Source organism: Chelmon rostratus, chromosome 6 (assembly GCF_017976325.1).
Source record: "Chelmon rostratus isolate fCheRos1 chromosome 6, fCheRos1.pri, whole genome shotgun sequence".
Lineage (NCBI taxonomy): Eukaryota > Metazoa > Chordata > Actinopteri > Chaetodontiformes > Chaetodontidae > Chelmon > Chelmon rostratus.
The window spans coordinates 24,641,511-24,662,757 of NC_055663.1; the positions used below are offsets into that span (position 1 = coordinate 24,641,511).

General features: G+C 40.2%; 4 protein-coding genes across 5 annotated transcripts; all 4 read right to left on the reverse strand.

The window, feature by feature from the left end:
- Positions 1-690: 690 nt before the first annotated feature.
- On the reverse strand, positions 691-10,262 carry api5 (apoptosis inhibitor 5). The gene is made up of 14 exons (XM_041939117.1): positions 9,965-10,262; positions 8,578-8,739; positions 8,271-8,364; positions 7,966-8,031; positions 7,416-7,567; positions 6,791-6,997; positions 5,896-6,000; positions 4,898-4,987; positions 3,664-3,845; positions 3,350-3,443; positions 3,154-3,210; positions 2,623-2,702; positions 2,334-2,476; positions 691-901 (listed from the first exon to the last, which is right to left on the reverse strand). The coding sequence occupies exons 1-14, from the start codon at positions 10,037-10,039 to the stop codon at positions 822-824; spliced, it is 1,587 nt and encodes a 528-aa protein (XP_041795051.1). The 5' UTR covers positions 10,040-10,262; the 3' UTR covers positions 691-821.
- Positions 10,263-10,808: 546 nt separating this feature from the next.
- samm50 (SAMM50 sorting and assembly machinery component) lies at positions 10,809-16,729 on the reverse strand. Of its 2 annotated transcripts, none has more exons than XM_041939174.1 (15): positions 16,592-16,729; positions 15,397-15,507; positions 14,992-15,093; positions 14,805-14,892; positions 14,482-14,588; positions 14,058-14,188; positions 13,848-13,935; positions 13,266-13,394; positions 12,914-12,985; positions 12,722-12,808; positions 12,528-12,598; positions 11,892-11,959; positions 11,653-11,799; positions 11,288-11,429; positions 10,809-10,980 (listed from the first exon to the last, which is right to left on the reverse strand). In XM_041939174.1, exons 1-15 carry the CDS (start codon positions 16,610-16,612, stop codon positions 10,935-10,937), a joined length of 1,410 nt encoding a protein of 469 aa, XP_041795108.1. In that variant the 5' UTR covers positions 16,613-16,729; the 3' UTR covers positions 10,809-10,934. The 2 variants fall into 2 exon arrangements, with proteins under 2 accessions (XP_041795108.1, XP_041795107.1); XM_041939173.1 differs by having other exon boundaries at positions 11,653-11,808.
- A 654-nt stretch (positions 16,730-17,383) lies between these two features.
- On the reverse strand, positions 17,384-19,015 carry si:dkey-42p14.3 (EF-hand calcium-binding domain-containing protein 10). Its single transcript, XM_041939668.1, is given in 5 exon segments — positions 17,384-17,557; positions 17,664-17,754; positions 18,096-18,248; positions 18,864-18,981; positions 18,983-19,015. Coding segments are annotated over 5 exon segments (441 nt in total). The 3' UTR covers positions 17,384-17,511.
- Positions 19,016-19,440: 425 nt separating this feature from the next.
- On the reverse strand, positions 19,441-20,916 carry c6h12orf73 (chromosome 6 C12orf73 homolog). The gene is made up of 3 exons (XM_041939669.1): positions 20,795-20,916; positions 20,446-20,572; positions 19,441-20,108 (listed from the first exon to the last, which is right to left on the reverse strand). The coding sequence occupies exons 2-3, from the start codon at positions 20,551-20,553 to the stop codon at positions 19,989-19,991; spliced, it is 228 nt and encodes a 75-aa protein (XP_041795603.1). The 5' UTR covers positions 20,554-20,572; positions 20,795-20,916; the 3' UTR covers positions 19,441-19,988.
- Between the last annotated feature and the right edge of the window lie 331 nt (positions 20,917-21,247).

Here is a 21,247-nt window from a genome sequence, read left to right on the forward strand (position 1 = left end):
ATAGAAAGAAGAGGGAAAAGGAAAGGATGGAAAGGATAAATGGGATGAATAAGAGGGTGGATCGAGAGACGACAGAATGGGAGGAGAAAGGTAAGTTTGGAAAAGGCTTTGAGCAAGAAAGACAGGCTTTGCAGAGAGAAAACAGAAAGCAGTAGAATTATATGCATCTTTGTCTTCATCCCTGAGATGTTTGCTGCTTAACTACTGCAAAATTGTATGACACAAGACAAAAGTTTCATACTTCCATACAAGTTTATGATAAAAATCCAATGAAACATCATTGATTCATACAAAGTAGCATAGTCAGCCAATTCAACTTAAGCTCTAATAAAAAAGAAAACAAGATTAAATAAAACGGTAGAAAGAAATGCATTCAACATGTTGCAAATCAACAGGATCTTTATCTTTTCCTAAAACAATCTGACAAAAAATATTTATCAGTTACAACTTGGCAGTCTTTTGTTCCACAAAAATACACCGAATAATATTTTTAAAAAATTAATGGGGAAACAAAACATTTAGGTTTACTTCAACTAACGCCTCGGTCCAAGAGGAACACAGGGAGGAAATGTTAAAAAGTCTGAGCCCAGTGTGTGATGTTCTCAAAACAGGAACCCCCCCCCCCCCCCCCCCCCCCCCCCCCCCCCCCCTCCCCCAAGCAAATGCTGGATGGGATGTGCGAGTTGGGAAAGTGAAAAAGTTGCAGAGACCAGTTTAAAAAAAAAAAAAAAAAGAGTAGGTGACAAATAGTCCATCTTGGTGCGGAAAAGATCTCGATGTGATGCAGTTCAATGAGCAATACTGTATGTACTGTGAGTGTCTCAGTAGATTCGACCTCGGCTCCTGTTGCCTCTGGCTCCGAAGCCTCGTCCTCGGCCTCCCCTGAACCCACCACGCTGCTCTAGAGTCGACAAAAAACAAATAGTTCAGTGTGGTCATACATATTATAACCATTATTATTAGTATTTCATGTCATCAATTTTTAGAACCACAATTTCCAAAAAGTTGGGACGCTGTGTAAACATAAATGAAAACAAAATGCAATCATTTGCAAATAAACTGTGTTTACCAAGAACAGTTTTTTAAAAAAGGGTTCCTGAGTCCATGTATTAATCTCCTTTATCCAATCATGTATTGACAAATCCACTCCATCCTTGCGTGTGAGCAAGTGAGCCTTTCCAGGATGCTCCTTTCACACCCAATCATGATGCTATCACCTGTTACCAATCAACCCGTTTACCTGTGGAATGATCCAAACAGGTGTTTTTGGAGCGTTCCACAGCTTTCCCAGTCTTTTGTTTCTTCTGTCCCAATTTGTTTGAAACTTGATAAAAATCAATGAAGCTGATGAGGCATAATATTAAATATATTGTCTTTGAACCAACTAAGTTTTTGTTTCTCACACTTCACTGTATTTTAAGTCTTGCACCGTCTAAAAATGTCTGATCTCAAAACCTGCTATCGTCTGTCAACGATTTAGCCTCTGGGGGCAATAGCCAGTGTTTCGGGGCTTCTGGTAAAGTCAGTGGATAGCTGGACAACAGTTGACGCCTATACGAGCCAAGACTTCTAGGGACATGAGATGAAATTACAAAGGTCTGGACGTCCAACCATGATTTCAATATGATCAGATATGTTCGACTGGTGTTTCAGATGATGTCTGGACTGTGGGCGGGCCAGGTGACAGTATGAAAGGAACACTACTAGCACTGTTAAGTGAATAATCCATCTCTTCAGGATTTAATATGACCCCAGCAGATTCTAAATACACGATTTCATACACTTTCATGTAACACAATCACAATCCCATAGCTCTGAAGCACAACTTGTAGCAATAAATGTAGATATCTATAGGCAAAATGATAACCTAATCTTATGGCTCAAATAGATCAACAATGGAGTTGTGGATTATGCTGCAGGTATATTTTGATGATGCTTTTTTGGCTGACTTTGAGTTGTCCCTCGAATGAATTCAACTCCAAACTGACTACAGCTGCCACCCTCCACCCTCCACTAGGAACCAGGCTACAGAGTTTCCAGAGCTACCTTTAAACCTATGAAAAGGTTAGTTTTTGAAAATAAAATATATCTTTGACGCTTCAGGGGAGTGTGTCTTCAACAAATTCCATAGACAGTGAAAGTTTCCTTTCAACTTTGTGTCACCCAAACCTTTAAACAAGTCTATACAGACACAGATGTGATTAGAAAACAGCAACTGTAGCTGTGAAAAAGTCAAATAACCCAAAGTACAGTCTAAAATAACTAAAGGTGAACACGCTGGTCATCAGTGTTTACAAAACAAATACAAAAAAGGTGTTCCCAAGTGTTCTCACCATAGTTAAAATTGCCAATTGTGGCGCTGTACTTTCCGCTGGGGGGATTATAGATTTGCCGTGCGTCCCTCCGGGATTGGGGAGAGATCTGTTTTTTTGTGCTGCCACCGGAGCCCATCTCCTCACCTGACGGACGCTTGGGTCTACATAAACAAAAAAGACAATTAGATGACGACGTAATGGGGCAACAAGGACACTTGGCTGTGGTGTGTACAGCTCCTGACTGTTAAGGGTGTTTGTATCACCTGTAAGTAGAAGGAACAATGACAAGAAGTGAGAGCAGACTTACGCTACTGCCTCTGTCTTCTGGACGGGTTTCCAGGACAGAGTGACTGTGCTCTTGAATGATGGAGGGTTGTGGAAGAGATCCTGGAAACAAAATAAATTGATTTTAAAACAGTTCATATGTTATTGTTCTGATTCACTACGTGACGAGAGAAAGAGAAACCATGTAAATTGTAATGCAATCAACACAACAATCCACATAATAAACATTTCCCTTATAAAAAGTTGAGATTATTAATTGTTGACAGTGTCAGAGAGGTGCTGGGTTTACTTCTGTGTTGTGCAGTGGATTGCATTATTACTGTGAATTATTTCTGCTTATCTAGTTAAATGATTGGAAATAAAATGCTTTTTTTCCATTTTGCAGCTCTGTGTAATGACACTACAAAGTGTGCTCTGAAAACCCACCACAAACAACTTGAGCAGTTGGGTAAAAACTGAAAAGTAACAAGAGTATTTAATGCAGGTTTACTGTGTTGTGTTGCACTTCGTTAAACAGCCGTTTTTATTTTTCTGCAACACCATAACGCCTTACCTTGATGAGGATGTTGATGTTGTTCGTGATCTTGAGGGCCACCACTTTGATCTTGTTCTGATTACACACAAAAGACAAGTTAGTCTTAAAGGTAGGTTAGAGCAAACTTGTCAGAACGCAAAACAACTTTGACTGCTATGTTTGCATTTTTGTTGCATGCACAAAGTTTGTACTGCAAACTTAATTTGACGGTTACCTCTTCGGTCTTCAGAGCATCTCCGGTCTTGCCTTGCAGTGCTACTCGCAGCTGTCTGATGTAAACCTGCAGCCCTCTGGCAAAATACTGTAACCTGTTAAACACAAAGTACAGTCAATTCCATGTGAAAAGACAAGACAAGCTTTTCTTTAGATTAAGCTAAACCGTCGAACACACCTGACATGCTCAAAATCACATTTTGGTATGAGCGAATTCAGTTATTCAGGCTGAGACAGACAAACAACAACGTTGCAACTTTTTTGGAATCAGGGTGACTGAACTCTTGCAGGCATTACTGTGTGTCACGAACTTACCTGATCTTAAAGTCTTTGAGGCGCTCAGCATCCACTTTGTCGAGGAGGAAATCTGGCAGCTTCTTGCCCAGCTGGTGGAAGCTGAAGAGAAGACACTCCACGTAGCTGAACTGCAGTTTAGGCTCCTCGTTTGTTGAGTTCTCTCCGTTCTCCACCTCATCTGGCGGCAGAGGCATGAACTCCTACACAAACAGAAAAAAAAAATCATGACCCGAAATTTTTTTGCTATTCCTGCTTCCGTGTCTTGGACCATTATGGTTTACTGAACAAAGGATACATTGGATAGCTTTTTATTCTGCCAGTATTTTTTTTTGTTACGCTTGCACTGGATTTACCTCAACAATTAGTGAATGTGAATTATAAGTCATTTTTATTCGAGTGAGGTTCCCTGTGTCGATTACAAGCAGCAACCTCTGTGACTGAAAAATGAAGCCAAAGCTTTGAAAATCGAGTCAATCCCCATAGACCCTCTTATTAAAATTGCCAACATAAATAACCATGTTTACAGCTTGGTACAAAAAACAGTTTTGGTTGTTGTTCAGTTGCTTATTTCCTCGTTCAAGTAAACTGCACAGGGGTGAATTTTTATATAACTCACTTGGTTAAATTACGTTAGGGCCTAAAGTTATGCATAATTTTGGGAGTGCCCACCTTAACTGACAGCTAGTCACTAGGTTTAAGCTACCAGGATTCATTTGGCCCTCCTCTGCTCCACCTACACTCTACTTCTTTGCCCATTTTTGGATTAGCCGGGAGTTGGCAGAGTCGGGCCCTGCCAAGATGGTGATGAGCTTCACAACGGCTCCCCAGAAACCCAAAAGACGTCACTTATAGATAAGCCTTACTCACTTTGTGTTAAAACAACTCTGACAGCAACACATGTAAAAATGTAGATGCATAAAAAGGTAGGTTGTTTGTCCAAATACCAGAGAGTGGATGGGAAATGCTGGCCAAAGTCAGATGAAAGTGACTTAGTCATGCTCTTGAATGTTGCAGCAAGTGCTATTAGTAAGTAAATAACCTGAATCCTCAGATGTCCCAGAGCTGACTTAGAGGATCAGCATACAGAATGCATGTGTGCAACACAATTAACGTAAAGAAAGGAAACACTAAAAAGAGCAGTAAAATCTCAGAAAGGATCCAGGGGAAAACTGCCAATGTGTATTTTGATTATTAAGTGCATTTCCTCTTGTATTCCTCCATGCCCAACAACAATAGGACAATTGGTTCTCACCAGCAGCTTGGTAAACAGCATGTTGAGGTTGGCCTCCAGTTTCTCCATGTCTCCACAGAACGGACTCATCTCAGCCAACAGCTTCAGCACCTACACACACACGCACACACACACACACACACACGCACACACAGCTTTAGCAGATCCCCTCATGCAGTGTAATGTGCATTGCTAATGAGAAACAGTGTTGCGTGGTGCAGACTAATGACCCATTAACAACATGCAGTTGGCTGACACCTCTGACAGGTGGCTGCCACGCTGACTTTGTTTACTACTACAACCGCTCACCAAATGTCAGACATTAGGAGTATCGACCTCACACCAGTAGCCATATTCGTCAGGCCTTTCAGGGGTGGAAGTGATGATTTGGACTAAATAAATCCAGGTCAGGAAACTAGTCTTCTTGTCTAACGACCCCACCAGCTTGTAAACTCCAACACTGAACAGGCACTGTTTGTCTTTTACTGAGCTATACCCCCGCCCCAATACTGTGCTCCCATTAAAATGTTCTCTTCAAATGACGATCTTATAACAGAGAACAAAAAAATGGGAGAACATGGCGCCATAGTTGCAGAAGTCACACACAATTGAACAAGAACTCAAAAGTGAACTGACTTAAGTTGCAGGTCGTGTTTTCAGCTTTTGTTGACAGCGTATTTTCCAGAATTTTAAGATCAGTGATTGGATCGTTGTGACACACCCATAGTCCAGCTTAATCCTAAATAAATTTTAAAAAGTCGGTGCCTTAAGGCTAAGTTAAGTGACTGATTATCATTGGTAGACATGTCGCAAAAATTACATTTTAAACTCACTTAAGGACCATTTTCTAATCTACTCTTAGAATTGACTTTAACTATCCCACAACACTACAGGTCCCAATGACGACAACAGCCTCATCAAGACACTGCAGAGATTAGCTGGTCGGACAAAATAATTATATCAATGGAATATCAAGGAAAATGCTCATTTCTCATTAGGCAGCAAAAATAAGAACCCACCTCCAACTGAATGTCCAGCTCAGCCACAGGACTTGTCAGGACGCTGAGGTTGGGGAGGACGTGTTCACAGAAGTAGGTAACAAAACGTGTGGAATGGACATTTTTCTATAAGACAGGAGAAAAGTATGATTAATCAAAACTTTAATTACAGTAAACCACGATTACTTGTCACAAAGGTAGGCCTATAAGGTGATCAAATGTAAAAACAGACAATATTTACGGTGTACAAACCTGCAGATATTTGCCGATTAAGCCATTCATCAGTGACTATTTTAATAAATATATCAAAATGTATCATTAATCATACAGTCTCTGGTTCCATCTTCACAAATATGCTGCTTCTTGGTTGTATTTAATAGTGGACTGAATATTTTTGCAACAGGTAAATCGAAAATGTAACTTTGAGTGCTAATGAACATAAATGAACTCTGTGACTTCTCCACAAATTTTAAAGACCAAGCCACTGATCACAAAAACAAAGTGGAAGATCTATGTATGATGAAAAAAAATTGTTAGTTACTGGCCTAACTGTACGTTGTATGTTTTAATATATGGCATAGGTAAGTATTCAAGTAAGTAGTCACTGGTTTGGAAATACAGTTCAAATTGTATAGTATTCTCTCAGACTGAAAGTTGTAATGCTGATAACCCTTTTCTCTGTATTCATTCAGCAGTGAGTTACAAGATTCATTGTAAAAAAAAAAAAAAAGAAAGGGAAAAAGAGAGAAAGAAAGAAAATTAATCTAATTTTTCATACTCCAACCCGGACTGAAACAACAAATCAAAATGAGAATGCAAAATAAAACCAAAATTTAAATTTACAGAAAGACCAGCGCAACTGCAGTTTCTATTATTTGTTCACTTGGTTGAGGTGAAGTGTGTTGGTTGTACTCACAGAGAATAGGGGCAAGGCCTGGCGCGTGCACTGCAGCAGGCGGTCAACAGTGTCAGGGTCAGCTGGGTTGAGGGCCTGCTCCAGGAAAGCCTGCTCCACCACCAGCTCCACCAGCTGCTGCCGGCCGTTCACTGTCTGCAGGACCCGTAGGCCCGACACTAAACGCATCAACAGCACAAACTCCTCTCCGGTTACATCCTCCAGCACCTGAGGATAAAGTAGAGAAGTGAAAGATACTCTTAATCAATATGTGTTCTTTTCTGTAGTTACACAGAATAACACTTGATCATTTTTTGGGGCAATAAGTCAGCTGAGTTTCAGTTTCAGAGTTTTCAACACATAAGACAAATACTCATCCTTATCTTCAACAGTAAACCAGTGGCCTTTAAATCAGATCTACTATGCGAGGGTGGTTGATGTTTGAACAAATGCACAAGTCACTAATTTCCAAAATAAACTATTAGGACAGACTACATCAACATTGAGAAGTCAGCAAATTAGCAGCCATAGCCAAAACAATCAGCTTTGGCCAGTGGTAGCCTTAACACACCTTGGTTCCATCATATGGCAAAGATCACTCATCTATGATCAAAGATAATTAATCAAGTCTACACAGTATGCAAACCTTCTTTGTCTCTGCAAAGACGTAGTCCTCCACATCCTTTGTCATGACGTCCTCTGGCAGGGTCTTCAGTTTGGCCGACAGAAACTTGATGGCCCTTTCTCGCACTATATCCTCTCCCTGCAGGATCTGAGAGAAGAGGCCTCCGAGAGTACCTGGACGACAAAAGACAGCAGTAAATCAGATTGTGCCGATGCAAGTGAATAACTAACTCAATAGGATCCCAACCCCAATCTGAATCAGGGATGCAACAATCATGACATAGACAGCAAGCTGACAGGTTGATATCTCATGTTCACAGAACAGTACAATCTGAACATCCATTTTAGAAGGTTGAGAAACCTGGAAGACAGACAGATAATATTCTGGTCTCAGTCCTAATAGTATGAAAGGTTATTTCCTAAATTAAATAAACTCCTTCAGATCTACTGGCTGCAATGGATGAATGATGTTGTCGGTATGGGGCAATCCACACGTATCTGTACAAAAGAATGTCCTGAGAACTGTTACTTAAAACAGGTCATGTGACATCATTTGCATGGGGGGCACTTACCCTTCGCATCTATCTTGAAGATAGAAATAAGTGCTGCATTCACTTGATTGAACTCTGCCGTATCATCTGAAAACACAAACAATTACAGATCCTTCATGATTTAGTTTTTAAAATATTAGCATAGAATCACATCAAAACCAAGAAATAAATGTGCTGTTCAGACTTGTCAAGACTGACAAGTCCGATTTCCACAATATCCAGGGAGTCACACTGAATGAAGCTGCGACTGAAGACAACCAAAACAAATTCTACATCCTAAACAGATGTTAACATCTCTTAAATGTTCAGCTTGAGGCATCAAATACCCGTTTGAAGGAGCTGGGTGAGAATATCTGCAACTCTGAGTATGTTCTCGCCAGTTGCAAAACGTGGGAGCTCCTTGATGGCCTGTCGCCGAATCTGGACAGAGATAAGTACACATTTACATAACCTGGGTTTTTATGATTGCATGAAAGTTACTATTGTGAATCCAAAAAATTTAACTCCACATGAACCTTGGAACAAATAGAACCAGCAATTTTAACCCATTTTAACTTCAAGGACAAGACAAACTCTGCACTTGCCACTGAGTCTATTAGATACACATGCACAACCATGTCCTTTAATACTCACCGACACATCCTCATCTTCACAAAGATCAAGCTGTGCATTGATGGCTGCATCGGCAAGCTCTGGAAAGCTGCTGAAGAACTTGGGAATAAACTGTGCTGCCAGACGCTTCTCCTTCGGACCACCCTTCACGCCATCCAGGATTACTTGGTAGGCATCTTTGTGCTGCAGAATAAAAGACAATACACCACTGACAGTGTGCAAGATATATTACAGCAGCATCACAATCATGATTCATGCTGAACCTCAAATTATAATATGGTGTGGGTCCCAGTGGCTTCACTGTCCACCGTCTTGTGGCACTCACTGGAACAGTGGTGCATACAGGTGAACCATTTAACAGAAGGTGTTGCTTGGGACATAGAGTGTACCTGGGTGTAACAGTTCACCTGGTTATGTAGAAACCCGTGTTTGTACATGTGTGTGCTACAGTGAGGTGGGAATGCTCTGAAAGTAGCCTATTCAAGGGCAGAACGGACACTGAAAAACTTGGGGATGCTCTGCTCTGGGCTATTATCATCACTTGATGTACCCATGTCTGCAAAGAGCTTCACTGATTAAAAAAAACAAATAAATAAAAAATAAGGGCCATTTAAGCATTGGGGGGGCTCCCCAGGTAGTGAAGACAGTTGTACGTTGTCCTCTGTGATTCTAAAGGAGCTTTCTAAAGCCTGAGAAAAATAATGCTGGTGGAGCTCATTCAAAATGTTTTTTTTTTTTTTCATTTAATAGAAGATTCTCAAAGGACGGTGGAAAATTAGCCTTTAAGTTTTTAATACACATTGACTGACAAGTTACACTATATATAATTACTTTTAAAAAAAACGGTGTCCCTCTGTTATGGAGGGAGTAACCTCGACTTGGAGAAAAAAAACTGCCAGTTAACTTTCCTTTATACGTTAACTAACTTACGTGCTCTTTGTGCCACAAACTGAAACTCAAATTTGAGAAGTAAACGATTTTTCCCAAATGTGTTGCGACCTAACAAATTGATGACAGTCACAAACTTCTATCAACTTCCAGAAAAAGCATTATCTATCTAAGTATTGCGGTGCGTTAGAGTCAACAAATATTCTAAATTGGAATTTCTATGGTTATAACTTGATTTAAAATGAGTTCGCTAACATGTAAATCACCGTCTGGTTGACTTCAAAATAATGGATCTCGAGTTAGTACCGCCTAACGCAAGGGTCGCTATGGCGAGGCCATTAACATTAGCCCGGTCACTCCGGTCGCTAGCTCCAGTTAGCTTAGCCTGCATACAACAATGTTATGTAGCTTAACTCAGCAAAGTGGAAGTAAAAATAAAGCAAAAATAGACACTGTGACAAAACAACAAATCTCTCAGTTCAACAGAGTTTTAAAATAGAACACGTCTGCGTTTGTTTACCTGGCTGAGGTTTTCCTTACTAGCATCAGCAAGGATCCCGTAGTTACGATAGAGATCCTCGATAGTGACCGCCATCAGCGTGCGTACGGGTGCCTGCCGCTCACAGATAAGACCGCCGATTAAAAAACACGCTGAAGAAAACCCCTTTCAGGTCACTTCTGCACTGTTCCAGACGACTGTAGCACAAACAACGCCGTATTATCAGGGAGTATGTCCTTCGAAAGGGAGATGAAATTTCGAGAAGCCGTGAATGAACACCCCTCTACGCTCCGTCTTCCCGCAATCTCTCGTGTGCAAGCTAAAGTGCTACGGAACAATGAGTACAGAGCACGCGCAGGTCTAGCCAATCCTGTGGAGAGTCACCACACATGTGACCACTTGTGTGACCAGAAGTGGTGCGCAGTAAAACCACTCGTGCTGCTGAGGTGACGTATTATATTCAAAATATTTTTGTTCTCCTTTTTCAGTATGTTGTGCTCCCGTTTTGTTTACTTATATATATATATATATATATAAATAAACGTGAAATATACATATACATATGAATACACACACACATACATACATACATATAGACGGATATGATTTTATATATATGCTTATACTCTTCTAAAATGTATAATGCGTCGTAATTGCAGAATTAAACAATTGTGTTCACTGATGTTTTTAATGTGTAACACTGATAACTACATGTCCACCTTGTGGAAGACTCTGACCAATTTCTTTGCATTCACTTGACCTTTTGTATGCTATTCACAGTAATGTGAACTACGTAAAATGAGTACTGTACTTGACCTGTGACAGCATATGAAAAAAGAAGACAAACCAAAACAGAAAATCAGTGCAAACACTTTTACTGAATTAATTAGTCGCAACAACAGTTCTGTACAAGCAATTTCCCCTTTCAATTAAATGTTTCTGGCATACAATGTTGAAGCACAAGGAAGCTCTAGATCCAAGAAATTTGTTTTCATAGGAATCTGATTCCTGCTCCAAACTGGACCCCGTCACATATCCTGCAAAGACCAGAGAAAATCAGATGAAACCAAAAACAAAGCAAGTCAAGAATCTGATTATTTTAGGAGCACATTGGGGACATTGGACATACAGAATGTCTCTTGAAAGAGCGTTCTTACAGTGTATGTATAAGTGTGTATGTGTGTATCTTCATGATTGTACGGAAGCCTCTGTTTACTGTGCAAGGATCTGCTTGTTAACTTTGTTAGAACAAGGTTTGGGTTTACATAGTGTGCCTTAAATGTTTTAAATCTGGTGAAATTCAAAATCATCTAACCTTAAACTAGCTAACCTAACCTGCCTTACCTGTCTCCACTCTGGACTCCCATGGGAATGCAGTAATTCAGCTCCAGTCTGGCAATGTTCCCCAAACGCAGCACAATGCCCAGTCCATATGACCAACGGATGCATTCTGCCAGTTTCTTCAAATGTGCTTGTGGCCCCTCACCTGAGTAAAAACAAACATATAACCTCAGTCACACAGAAAACAAGAGCATCTGCAAAATCCTGTATCAGCTCCACTTCACCCAAACACCTCAGTCCAAACCTGAACTCAACAGCGTAAGATAAAAACTCAAATTGACAAAATCCTACCGAATAGTCATAAAACCACAAAACGTGAATCTTTCACTGGCATTACATTAATGCTTGTTCTGTTTCCAAGTATTCACCATAGTTGAGGTTACAAAGGTTTCCGGCATTGAGGAAGAAGTGTGTTCTGAAGAGGTCACCAAAGCCTCCCCTGCCTGGTCTGAAAGGTAGAGGCGTGTACAGGTGGAGGCCTCCAGCCCAGTAGCCCTCTCCTCCCAGGTAGTCGCCTGCCATACCAGTTATACCAGAACACAATCTTTCAATAAACTATCAAACTTCAGTTTGGTTAGCAAGCAACTCAGTCAAGTCAATGTCTCACCTTCACTCTGTGGGCCCATACTGTACATACTGAACCCCCTGATACTGGTGGGGCCACCTAGATAGAACCTAAGAGGTCGACAAAGACACACAAAATGTACAGTATGTAATGCAATCATTAGCTTTCTGTGAATACAGAAATAACTACGTTTTTTAATCAGTTATTGCAGTTTGGCCTTCTTATCAACACAGTCATCCGTAAGTGTAAACTGGACTCTTCTCTGAGTCATAATTCGGTCAAGTATTTTTGGATTCAGTGTGATGTAACACTTTGCCAGGATATATATTTAATACCTGCAATATTCATCTCAAATTAGCATCCATAAATGCATTTGAAAATTGTAGAAAACAAACAGTCCTTATAACTCCAGAACTTAAAGGAGAATTAGCACATTTTTAAGATTACTTCAGTAGCAAAGTAATCCAGTGATATTTGTCCAGGCATCTATGTGTACAGTGTAAACAGAAACTGCTATTAGCTAATTCGGCATACTTTTAATGGTGCCAACGTATGTGTAGTTTTAAAAAACGGGGGTTAAGTTTGATTATGTCTGAGGGGGAACTCATAGTGTCCGACTTTCGAAAACCTCTGGTCTCATGGATAATTGTAATTGGGTGGAGCATTGTATTTCCGTACCTGTCTGCTATGCTTGTTTGCTTGTCACCGATGGGAAGGAGCAAACCACCCCACAGTGAGGCAGAAAGGACCTGGAGGAGAAAGTCAAAGGGTTTAGTAGAGTTGACTTGTGCACAGAAAAAGTGAAACTACATGAAGTGCATTTGGGTGGGATAATTTGATAAATGTTTGAAATGTATAAAGTGGAATCTCACCGAGTCCCAGAAGAGTGTTTTGTTGAGCTGGATCTCAAAGTCCTCCTTCAGGAAACTGGCATCTCCCCCAGTGTAACCAGCAAGTTCCTACACAACCACAACACAAAATGTCAACCTGGTGTCCAAGTTCAGTCAAATTACTTTCGTACAGCGTCTGAAAAGAAAGTTCTGTCTTCATGTTAAAGGACAAACCTGATGGATCTTCAACAGGCCACCTTTCCTGGGAAGGATGGAGGAGTTTCTGGTGTCGATGACCATAGCATGCTGTAAAACAAAAATGGCACCATTATCACACCTACTGCTAAATACTGGTTTAGTACTGCAGTGTCTTATTGGACATTCAGTCTTTCCCCCCTATTTAACATAATGCAAACCCACTGCTCACCATCCCCCCGCAGGTTAATGTGATTTGTTGTGCAAAAATCTTTGTGAAACTCTGACTTTAGCACTGAATAACAGCTTTGCCATGAGTTCCCTGACAGAAAACCCCACAGCTATTTCAAACCCCCAGGAAAATCTGCAATTTAAAACAGGAGACAAATACCGAAAGTGAAGACTTGAGGGAATGTCCGCTCTCCTCCCGGACGGCAAACGAGGCAGTGCGAGCCAGACAGCCCAGCTCTCTCCACACTCCCTCCCACTTCAGGGTTTGGTTGGTCTTCCACACAGGGAACTGTGGGTGGTAAGTTGGTGATAAGACACCAGTTCAGTTTTATGTGCACAGATCTCATGCAGTAACTGAGCATACAGCACATGTTGTTTGTAACATAGCAAACCTTGTCTCCTTACAATATAGGGAAGATAATGGCGATGTGAAAGTCGGTAAAAGACGTCTATTGGCAAATCTCTTTGATTGTCCATCCAAAAATGATAAGTAAATGTTAGCACAAGCAAAATGGTCTGAAAAAAAAGTCCCAAATTTTTGTTTCTAAGGAACGAAACTACAGCCCAGAACTGGACTGAACATTTCGATGCCTTCTGCTTCAGCTCATTTAGTCAGTTGTGTTAAATTATAACCTAAATGGGTTAATCCGTGTGCAAAGAGGCAAGAGAATTAGAACAGCCAACAATCTTAATTGGACAAGATGTGAAAAAAATAAGCACATAAATAGAAACAGGTATTTACACTCAGTTCTGCAGAGACGCCTCGATCTGTCTCCCTCAGTGAACTCCATGGAAACTGACCTGTTACTTTGTACACGTTGAGTGAGATACTGAAAGTGAAAAAAGAAAAGAAGAAGGTCAATATCCTGCGAGGATTCCTTTGTGATTACACAAAGTACCATGTATCAAGCTGATTAGACCTGAAAACAGATGTATTTGCTGAAAATCTTACTTGCGTTCAAAGTGTCCTGGTTGGGGTTTGAAGAAGGACAGGCCGTAGGATGTCTCTTTGGTGCCGTAGGAGAACTGGAAGGTCATTTTCTCTGCCCGGCCAAATACATTGGGTAACTTCAGGCCCAGTACCTGAAATTTAAGTGGTTGAGGTGAGTCGGGTTTCTATTCTGTATTTACAGGCTAGTAAACACATAAAAACATCAACTGTAAAAACAAATTTTAACTGTCTAAAAAACATAAATGAATAAAAAAAAGAAGAAATAACTTTATCCTAATGAAATATTGCAATGAAATTATATCAGTGCAGCAAACTAAAGCTGAAGCCAACACTGGAAATGATCTTTACTGAGAGAAATTGGTCAACCAGTGTATCGAATCCAAATCAGTAAGCAGATGGTGACATGGGCCATCATAGTGCTCACCATGCTTCCTTCATTGTTTCCAACCATGGTGTTGTAGCTGCCCGTCATCCGTCTCAACTCCGTGACTTCAAATGTCACGTCGAGGCCGTTAGGAAGAGCATCCTCGCCTGAAGAGAAGATCAAACAAAGAACATAAACATTATTTTATGTTAGGTTTAAAGCAATGAGCAGGACATTTCATGTGATGATATAAAAGGCAATTATTACTAACCCAATTCCATGGTTCAACACGTAAAATTAACTATTCCAATTTGTGCATTTGTTTGGAAAGAGCCTCTTTGTAATCATGCATTTTTGGAGGACAGTGCAGGGATCTACAGTACCTCGTGACGTGTCAATAACAACTTCGACTTTCCTGAAGATACCGAGACGCAGCAGCTTCTGTCGGGCCTCGTGAGACTTTCGCATCACCTGCACAACAAATAAAACCATGTGTTGATGGCAGGAACGGCTACTCACGAGGATGACTTGATCAAGTTGGTTAGCACAGCTGTATTAACATGCACCTACATCAATCAAGTTCCTTGCCCGGAACACTTCTGAGATTTCGTAAGTTAACAGGTCCTCCTTGGTTCTTCCGAGCCCATCTATGTGCACTCGCTGAACTACAACCTGAAAAAAGGAGGGACACACAGCATTGGGGACGTTAAGAACATCTTAAACTATATCGCGTATATTATATAGTTATATGTATAAAAACACTCTTTAGCCAAATATTATGATGCAGTTTCTTCCAGCTATAAAATGATTTGCACTTAGCTGTGTTTTAGATTAATTGTTTACTGTTTATATGGCTATAAGGCTAGAAATTTCTTAGTCCTAAGCTGGGAAAGCGCAAACTTAGTCTGGAGACAATGTGAGAGTCCTATTGAGAGAGTTTGTTGTAATTAGTGTGCGCAACAAAACAAATCTTACATCCTTATTTTCAAGAACCTCTTGCTTTGGCTCATGCTCAATCTCTGGAGCCTCAATGTCGTCAGCTTGAACTCCAAGCTCTGGTCCTCGCATGGGCAGAGGGTCCAGGCTCTGCAACACAAAATACAAGGGGGGGAAAATTTATAACCACAATCAGACCCCTGCACCACACCATGACGCAGGGAGATACAGGTCAGAGAAAATGTAGCTGGACAGTAAAAAATAATCTCATTATCATGAATTACTGGTTAGAAAAATGGAAACTGTTGCAGAAAATGAGAGCAACAAATAGAGTGAAATCAGGTGAGATTTCATTGTTTTCATCATTTAATGTCTTTTATGCCTAGTCTGGAACTGTGGAGGAAAGGACTTTGTAAGTGTTTGTCTTATTCCACAGTGCCGTTACACTGAAGAGGAAACTAACCCTAACATTCCTGTGATTATAATAATATATAATAATAACAGGTATGTATTTAATTAAATCTAGAGTGTGCACAATGTCAGCCTCTCTGGGCAAGAAACCCTAATAATGTCCATGTCCTCTAAATTATCATGTATGCATATATAATGAAAATGTGATGAGGAAAGTGGAAAATGTTGCAAGGGGAAAGCGACTAGATTAATGATAAGTGTGTCAAGAGGAATTTTAAAAAATAAAATAAGCGTAACAGATGAACGGAATTTTCAAATCAGATCAAGTTTTAATTTCTTTTATCAATAGATTTCTAACCATGTGACTGGAGATTGAAGGAAACATACAGAGCTTTATGTATTCTAGGTATATTTTCTGGTTTATTTGGCCCTGGGTTCAATCCTGTACTGGATGACTGGATAATAAAAACGAGCACATAAACTGGTGTAAACAACACTCACAGAGTGCAGTAAACACAAACTGCTCTCAAAGTGTGCTGCCTGCAGCCAGACTCCAGTGAGTGGAGGAGACACTAGCATCTGTCCTTACTGTCATCAGTGTCTAAACACACATCAGGCAGTGTCTTCCTGACGTTAAAGACTCGCTGCCATGTTTAGCAGGGAGGTAATTCAGCTTCTCATCACAAAGCGGGATGACTGGACCTTGCTGAACGGACAGTGTGGCCTTTACATGCAGCACAGTAGCAGCTCTGTCAGATAAACCCCTCTGAACACACAGAGAGGTCAAAGTGTTAGCTAACACCTTTAAAGCACTTTTTCTTACCCTGGCATGGACGGTGCCCATGCTGAGCTCCGCAGGGCGGTGTCCCGGCAGATACGGGCTAAACTTTGCGTGGAAAAAGACTAACTAATTTAACCTACAAGTAACCGAAGAGAGGCGAGAAAGCTCCGTATAAGGAGGCGGCCATGTCACTTCCTGGACACGCCTTCTGCGAGTGCGCGTTCAACACACCAACGCTGCAAAATGAGAAAAAAGAAAGTATGTACACTTCCGCTATTTCTGCTACAAATACTGTCACTGTATCATCATGTTTTAATGATTACACTACGTCATTATATTACTTATGAATAGATATTAACGCTAAATAGAGGTACTACTTGAGATTCATGAGGTTAAAAAGTGTATTTGTGTGTGACTGGAAGTGGGCACCCTCAGAAATAATGCAGAAAGTACCTTCTTGCTGGTTGAAACAGAAACTAAATGTATCCTCTATGTATGAGACACCGATAAACTGACCAATTGTGCGCAATTAAACCCCTGGGAAAGAATTTAGTTTTATGGCAATTTAAGAGTATAAAGGTAAAATCATACAGAACTGAAAAGCAGAGGGACGGAGACTCATAATATCTGTTATCTTCTGTTGTCCTGCTTCTGGAAGAGCACTCTCATGTTGCACCCTGACATGGCACTATTTCTTGAGGCATAGCAACTTGCAGTTTTCAGAAGAAATTTCACCGCAGTATACAAATGTTGACCTCAGTGTAAAAAGGCTGGCAAATACTTGAATGACAATGGAATTGCTTGAATCAGAATACATGTTGACATGAATGGTTTAATGACATTTTATAAAATTTGCACATTTTACAGACACAGCTCCATATTACGCCCCCTTCCGCTGATAACATCCAAATGCATGTCAGCATATCACGGAAGAATTAATGTATCAGATGAGGAAGAAAACCTCACGGTTGTTTATATGTTGCTGAGCATCTCTGCAGGCCTTGAATCCTGTAACAACCAAATTGGACAACAATTACCATCATAATATGTTGAGTTTTAAAATCCTGGTGACTACTGTCTGACTTGCTGTTCAGATTTTACAAGCTGCTCTTACGCTTCTGTTTTGAAGATCTCATGGGATATTCTGTCTTCATTCACACCTTCAGGACATTCATTAATGTCTTTTATGCCCAGTGTGGTCAAAGCTGTGGGGAAAATGACTCTGTGAGTATTTGTTTAGTGTACCGTGTCATTACACTGAAAAAAACAAAGAAAAAACAAAACATTGCTATGATGCTACTACTAGTAATCAAGTGAATTCAAAGTACAGGTAGTACAATGTTACCAAATAATAAATTAGGCAGTATAATAAGTATATAGTATATTAAGTATAGTTATTGTTTCTAATACAGAAAAACTAAATAAATACATGAAAATATTGTTTATTAAATGTTCGAGTGATCTTAGAATTATGTTGCTAATACAAATAACAATTATGTATTTAATCATATTTACAGTGTATGCAGTATCTATGCCCTGTGCTCACCATGCTTGTACTGGGCAAAAGTGATGTATTTTTGATTGGTTGGGTCCAGTATGCGGAAGACTGCATCCAGGTTGTCGTTGTTGAACAGATTTGGCCCTTTCACATCACTCTTCAGCTGTTTCAGCTGCTCAACGAGAAACTCTCTGGGATTGTCTGAATGAAAGGGTCAATCAGAACAAATCGCTGAAATTAAGGTGCACATATTGTGTTTCTGGTGATAAAGGTTCAATTATTGAACCCTTACAGGACAGGTTTGTGGCAACCAAGGATACAGAACAACAACATCATATGTGAATATCAATTCTAACATGAATAATAATGCAAAGCTGATATTCTGTTTAAATACACTTTTACACGAGAGAATACACAAGAGAATATCAACACGTAAAAACAGTCTCAGCAAAGGCACATTGTCTTATGTTTAATTGTGTAGTTTTTCCAATAACATTAGATCTATATATTAATGTTCAATGCCTAGCCTGAACTGTAACATTGTGTTAGCTTGATTTTCTCTTTATTATTATGCTTATTAGAGTGTATTAACCCCATTTCTCCCTCTTCCTGTCTAGCATCAGGAGGATCAGACTGATCAGTTCAGTCAAGCAGAATTTGTGATGCAGAAGCTAACCGAGCCCTCGTCGGTCTTTTCTAGAGCTCTAGCATGTTAGCCTAAAATTTGAGCTAGCTTGCTAGGTACTGCAAAAACCCTGCGTTTTTCAGGACAGGCTGTTAAGCTGTGTATGTAACAGAGACGAAATAAGCTCTAACCAGGTCTGTAAAAGAAGAGCATGCTGGTCAGGTTGTCCATGAGCTCGATAATTCTGTGTTTCTTAAGATATTCGGCGGCGTCTTCTTCTCTCTGTGTCGCCATCTTTCCCACTTTATATTTGTTTGAACTTGTTGCTATGATACGATAGCATCCAACGCGCGCGCACACGTTTGTATTTGTTTATACTTGTGAGGTCCCGCTTTGTCTTAAAAGCAAGTCACACACACACACACTCACACACACACGGCCAACGTTACAGGTGGACAGCGATCAGATCACCTCTTGGTCAAACAAGTAATGATGGATTAGTCGTTGTGGATGCAACTAACAATTATTTTCATTGTTGATGAATCTGAAACCGCTTTAGCAATTAATTGATTGTTACTTATTCTATGAAATGTAAAAAAAAAATGCAGAGCCAAAGGTGGCGTCATCATGTTGCTTCTTTTGCCTCACCAACAGTCCAAAACCCCAAAATATTTCATTTGCCATAATACAATACAAAGCAAACTATAACATCATCACATATCAGAGACTGGAAACAGAGAATGTTTGGCTTTTGCCATTGCTTGACAAGTGACTATAAACTATCGATCAGTTATCAAAATTGTTGATGATTATTTTGCAAGCTTGTAAGTATTTCCATATAAAACACTAACATTTACCACAAAGTAATGACAAAGGCTGAGTTTGATATTTTTATTTTAAGTAAATTTTCTGTTAGGGAAAAACAATCAAACGATGTACTTTTGAACAGAAAAGAATAATTTAATGACTTAAGCAGGTACCGTGCCTCCATAAAGCGCTCTTTTACCCTCTTACATGTTTCACTTTGTTGGAAAATGCAAATGGATTCATAAAGGATGAAGACATGTATTAACAACAGAGGGATGCAGATGGTTGAATAAAGCAAATGATATTCCTCCAGATAAGATCCTTATCCTTCACACCAAAGGTGCAGCCAGACACTAACAGCGTAGCATTTTATTCCACTTCACTTTGTTCCATTGGATGATATCACTGAAGAAAGAAAATATCCATTTGCAGACGGCCCAGAAATGACTTTACTCCCAGGTGAGTAGCCCAGGTGAGGCTTTTCCTCCATCACACAGAGGATGTGTCCATCAGTCCACTTTTTGTTCAGCTTTTAGCTGCTGCATTGCTGCTAAAGCCTCCTCCCTGGCTTTGTAGCCCCGCAGTTCTGTCTGAAGCTCCCCAGGCTTTGGCGGGATCTCTGGTATAGTCTGAAAAACAAGACAACACAAACACAGTTAAACACATACTGAAAGACTGTTTGGTTGGGTGGTGTTGTATTTTGTTCCTGTTCCCGTGCATACCTGGTCAACGATTGATAATATGCTATCACATCAACATATTTTCAGCAGCTACACTGATCTTTTAGAACAACACGTAATATACTATGTTTAATTACAGGAGACAACATTTTCCAAACTTTTCAAAAACTGATCATCACAATAACTTCAATGCATCTCAACACTTTGCAGACTTATTTATTGATTGGAACATCTGCAGAAAACACAGACAGGCTGCTGTGGGGGGAAGGATAGTTTTGTCCCTCACCAGATCAGGTAGGTAGTACTGGTGGACGACCTGTGCTCCTGCAAACATGGACAGCACACAGGCACTGAACATCCTCAGGTACCGAGGCCAAGATACACCAGCTGGCATCGTCACAGACGTCCTCAACCTGAAAAAGAGAAAAAGCGCAAACCAAGTAAAACTACACGTCAGAAAGAAGCATATTGTATTTAGACCCTAACTTGAGATCTTGTATATACAACTACTAAGAGTATGCCTTTGCCATTAGGGTTACTGTCAATGTGTGTTAGCCCCGATGTAACAGTTAGCAGTGCTACAAGTTTGAAAAACTACAAAAGATCACAGAGCAACAGACATAGGTGACACTTACCTTGTTTAATTCACTGTCATTTCTATAAATGGCCAAAACATGAAGCTGGTTTTCACAGTTTTAAACCCAACTGCCTGTCATTGGAACACACAAGCAGGTCATGCTGTTTAGCTAACACAAAGATAACTTAAAGAGTAGTGAGGTCTCACTCTATCTCGTTTTTCGATGACCACAAATGTTCCGTTTCCCGTAGATCGTTTATACCTTTGGCCTCCACTTTTGAGAGTGAGTTGGTTGAGGTGGACTGTAATAGCTTTTTCAAGATTGGATAAAAAAATCATTTGCTTTCTATTCCACTTTTTGGGGGGTTTGAATGGTTCTATTTTACTGCAGAGTGATGTGTATTACTAAACACACCAGCTTTGGCTGTTTCGTTCTTCTTCAGTGAAAATTCGTGTTGGTGCTATCATAGATAAGAGACCTATCGCCGGCTAGCGGCAGCTTTTGCGAACT

Coding starts and splice junctions, on each gene's coding strand:
- samm50 (XM_041939173.1), bottom strand. CDS start 16,612: ATGGGCACCGTCCATGCCAGG. Junction 14,589..14,804: donor TGTTATTGACACGTCACGAG/GTACTGTAGATC, acceptor TCTTCTCTTCAG/GCGAGGATGCTCTTCCTAAC. Junction 11,809..11,891: donor TATGGGCCCACAGAGTGAAG/GTGAGACATTGA, acceptor CTGGTATAACTG/GTATGGCAGGCGACTACCTG.
- api5 (XM_041939117.1), bottom strand. CDS start 10,039: ATGGCGGTCACTATCGAGGATCTCTATCGTAACTACGGGATCCTTGCT. Junction 4,988..5,895: donor AGCTGGACATTCAGTTGGAG/GTGGGTTCTTAT, acceptor GTGTGTGTGTAG/GTGCTGAAGCTGTTGGCTGA. Junction 3,846..4,897: donor TGCTGTTTACCAAGCTGCTG/GTGAGAACCAAT, acceptor CTGTTTGTGTAG/GAGTTCATGCCTCTGCCGCC.
- c6h12orf73 (XM_041939669.1), bottom strand. CDS start 20,553: ATGCCAGCTGGTGTATCTTGGCCTCGGTACCTGAGGATGTTCAGTGCC. Junction 20,109..20,445: donor AGTACTACCTACCTGATCTG/GTGAGGGACAAA, acceptor CTTGTTTTTCAG/ACTATACCAGAGATCCCGCC.